Source organism: Corvus cornix, chromosome 1A (assembly GCF_000738735.6).
Source record: "Corvus cornix cornix isolate S_Up_H32 chromosome 1A, ASM73873v5, whole genome shotgun sequence".
NCBI lineage: Eukaryota > Metazoa > Chordata > Aves > Passeriformes > Corvidae > Corvus > Corvus cornix.
This window is the reverse complement of record NC_047057.1, coordinates 43,521,520-43,525,513: the sequence shown is the minus strand read 5'-3', so window position 1 is coordinate 43,525,513 and position 3,994 is coordinate 43,521,520. Positions and strand designations below refer to the sequence as shown.

Below are 3,994 nucleotides of genomic sequence, written 5' to 3'. Positions count from 1 at the left end.
CCCGCGCGGGGACGCTTCGCACCGGCGCGCGCCCCGCCCCCCGCGCACACGGCTCCCCGCAGCGCGGGCGCGCGCCCCAGCACGCAGAGGCTCTGGCGCGGGCACGCGACCCTTTGCACCGCCCCTCGCGCGCGCCCCCGGCTCTATTTGTTTACAGCCGATTACGTCACCCACCACGGCCGGCCCCGCCCCGCCACCTGCCGTCACGATGGTGCGATCGCCGGATTGGCGGCGGCGCGCCCCCGGCGCCGTGACGCAGCTTCCGGCCGGCGGCGGCTATAAGAGGCGGCGGACGGCTAGTAGCTCCCTTCGCCCCTCGCCGCAGGAAATGCGGGAAGCGCTGCTGCGGCCGCCGCTGCTGCCGCTGCTGCCGCCGCCCCCCTGCCGCAGGAAGAGGAGGCGGAGGCTGCCGCCCCCGGGATGTGATCTGGGCTCTGCCGCCTGCTCCGCGCCCAGTTAGAGCCGCGCCGCCCTCGTCCCGTCCTGTCCCGCGCCGCTCGCCCCGCGCCGCGTCCCGACCCGTCCCGCCCCAGCGCCGGCCGCCCCGGAGAGCTGGCTGCCGCCCGCCGCCGCCTCCATGCATCCCGCCCTGTACACCCGGGCCAGCATGATACGTGAGATTGCCGCGGCCGTGGGCTTCATCTCCAAGTTCCTGCGGACCAAGGGGCTGATGAACGAGCGGCAGCTGCAGACCTTCAGCCAGTGCCTGCAGGAGCTGCTGGCAGGTGAGGGCGGCGTGGGCGCGGCGGGAGCCGCTCCCCCCCCTCCGCCGCGGGCCGCCTGCCTGGGCTGTGCGGGCGGCACCGCGCCCCGCGGGCGGCCGGCCGGCTGGAGAGAGGGAAGGGGAAAGATCGGCCCTTTCTAGGGGCTGGAGCCCCTGCGGGGGGCGACTGGGGCACCGCGGCCATGGCTCGCCCCTTGCTGGGACCCTCCGTGCCGAGCCGGCCCCGGCGGGTGTGGGAGGCAGAGCGGGCTGTAAACAAAAGGGGCTCGGGCGTCGCTCAGGCAGCTCCCCCTCCCCACACACACACACAGTCCTTGGCTCCGCAGACAAAGCTTTCGAGCAGCCCGGACTTGAGCTCCGCGCCAAGGGCTCAAACCGCCCGATTTACAGAAAGAAAAATGCTCCGAAGTTGTTTATTTTTGTCAAGTAAAATTCGTCGGTGGGCGATGAGTCTCGGTTCCCCTTTCTTCTGGAAGCGTCTCTTAGCCGGCCCACAGCCCTGGTTAGGAGCAAATACCGAGGGTTCCTTCGCTGCCCTGTAGGTTTTGTAATCCCAAGCCTGTGTCCCAGTGGGCTCGATGGTGTCTTTAAGTACCGTCAGATCTATAGGGTTTGGGGTGGGATAAAACTCCTGAGGTAAGTGAAGTCCTTGGTTTCTCGCCATGGAAAACAGGCTGGGAAGAACAGTGGTGAAATACAGCCTGAGTCAGTCGGTAAATGCTGCCCAGCTTCTTCCCTAGTTATTTTTGGGTGTTCTTAGAATGTGAGAAGCTAAGCATGGGTGTGATCTCAAGAGGATGCTGGAAGGGGTCTTTTTTCCTATCTGGTTTATGAAGTTTTGAAGCTCTCGAGTTTTTCTGTTATGTATGTAATAATTTTTGTATTTTCATATTTGTTTTTCTGAATGCTGGGAAGTTGCTTTTCACTCCTTTCTGGTGGTGGACGTTGTTCTCTATAGTAGCACAAAACAGTAACTTTGTAGGAGTGCTTCCCAAGGGATATTGATTGCACTTACGTAAATCATCAGCACAAATAAAGCCTATAATGATTTCTCAAGTAATTTGATGCTAAAATAATAAGCTTTTTAAGATCTTGAGGTGCGAAATTCGCTAGAGACCAGTAATCACTGCATCTATTTTTGAACACGGAATTAAGGAGGATAATGTTTGTTTTTTATTTTATAGAACATTATAAACACCACTGGTTCCCAGAAAAGCCATGCAAGGGATCAGGTTACCGATGTATCCGGATCAACCATAAAATGGATCCTCTCATTGGACAGGCAGCACAGCGGATTGGATTGAGCAGTCAGGAACTGTTTCAGCTTCTTCCGAGCGAACTCACTCTCTGGGTTGACCCGTATGAAGTGTCCTATCGCATTGGAGAGGATGGCTCAATCTGTGTGCTGTATGAAGCTGCACCAGCAGGAGGTAGCCAAAGTAACACCAACATGCAAATGGTAGACAGCAGAATAAGCTGTAAGGAGGAACTTCTCTTGGGCAGAACTAGCCCTTCCAAAAGCTACAATATGATGACTGTATCAGGTTAAGATATAGTCTGTGGATGGATCACCTTAAAATGGATGGATAAATTTGGTTTTTACTTTGGGTGGGCACCTCTGGGGATGGATTATGGAATTTAAACCATGTCACAGCTGTGAAGATCTGGCACACGTTAGAGTGGTATACTTTAAAGTGACAGTGCCATAGTTTGGACAGTACCTTTCAGTGATTTAATAGCCTGTGAGTCAAAATGATTGCAGCTTGCTAGGGAGTAAGAAGATCTAGGAAGTGTCAGTTTCTCCAAGACTTCTGACTTATCTTCTACACCAATTTTCAACCCCAATCTGTATTTATAAAGTGATTCTCTGCAGTAGGTCTTGCAGAGTAAATTTGCACTATGACATTTATTAATTGTTAGCATTTTTGGCAGCTCAGTAACAAGACTTACGAACACCATAGTACTGGAAATTTTATTTTTCAGACTTTTACCTAGCACTTACAAATATGTATAAATGTACATAAGATAAACTAGTAAGAATGACCTGGGGAAATGGTCAGATCTTTACATTGGCCTCAAAAGTAGCAAGTGATCAGAGTCTGCCATGGCAACAGGCTTTAAAAAGACCATATAAAGACACTGTCTGAACTGTGGTGTTAGCACCAGCCAGCTATCTGTACATTTGCTAGCTTGTAGTTTTCTAAGACTGAGTAAACTTCTTATTTTTAGAAAGTGGAGGTCTGGTTTGTAATTTCCTTGTTCTTAATTGGGTAAAAGTCTTTTCCACAAACCACCATCTATTTTGTGAACTTTGTTAGTCATCTTTTATTTGGTAAATTATGAACTGGTGTAAATTTGTACAGTTCATGTATATTGATTGTGGCAAAGTTGTACAGATTTCTATATTTTGGATGAGAAATTTTTCTTCTCTCTATAATAAATTGTTTCCTATCTTGGCATTTTAATTAATCTCTTGTCGTGATTACATAGGATCAGTTAAATTATTTTTGTCTCACAGTAGAAATGAAATAGGTACTATAAAGGCTTAAAAACATCAATGGCACCCTGATGCTAGGGAACACTTGGTACAGACCTGGATTAATGAAGACCTCACATATTAGTGCTTGGGAAGTTTAGGGGAACACAATGATGTATATGTCACTTTAAACCTTTTAAAATCAGTCAATGTGGAAATAACTCCAGGGTCAATAATTCCAGGATATGAGGAAAAGGTACAGAAATAACATCCACCAAAGATGACTTGAATAAATCCAGAGGATTAAAGTTTACTTGGCTTCCTGATGAAGGATATAGCAAACCTAAATGTCCATTTTGACCTACTTGCTCACGAGTTCACAGTTCTTACCCGATGGATTCCCTGCACAATAAGAGTTGGGACAAGTGTCCCTTAGCCTTAAGAGCAGCTTGCTGCCTTTTGCTTTCTTCAGATGCAAGACTTTCACTTTAGAAATCATTAAGATTGGATTCAACAAAAGGTATGTTGATCTTTTTTCCCAAACTTAAAAGGTTGGCTGAGGCGAAGTGAGAAGCCCGTACTTATATGTGTATTCATAGTTAATGAATGATGTAGAGATGTGATTCACTTAAGCACCACACTAATGTCATTTGTATACAGCACAGCAGATACATTTGAGAGAAATTCCTTACCACTCTATTTACACTGGTTAAAGTGCTGGAGTAAAACTCAAGACTTTTCTGGTCCTTATCTCCTGTGTACTTTGTTCAGTGAGTGTTTAATAAAAGGCCTAC

At 49.1% G+C, this 3,994-nt stretch overlaps 1 protein-coding gene across 1 annotated transcript; it reads left to right on the top strand.

Moving 5' to 3' along the window:
- Positions 1–311: 311 nt before the first annotated feature.
- Positions 312–3,189, top strand: BTG1 (BTG anti-proliferation factor 1). Its single transcript, XM_039570803.1, has 2 exons — positions 312–725; positions 1,909–3,189. The coding sequence occupies exons 1-2, from the start codon at positions 578–580 to the stop codon at positions 2,271–2,273; spliced, it is 513 nt and encodes a 170-aa protein (XP_039426737.1). The 5' UTR covers positions 312–577; the 3' UTR covers positions 2,274–3,189.
- The last annotated feature ends 805 nt before the right edge of the window (positions 3,190–3,994 follow it).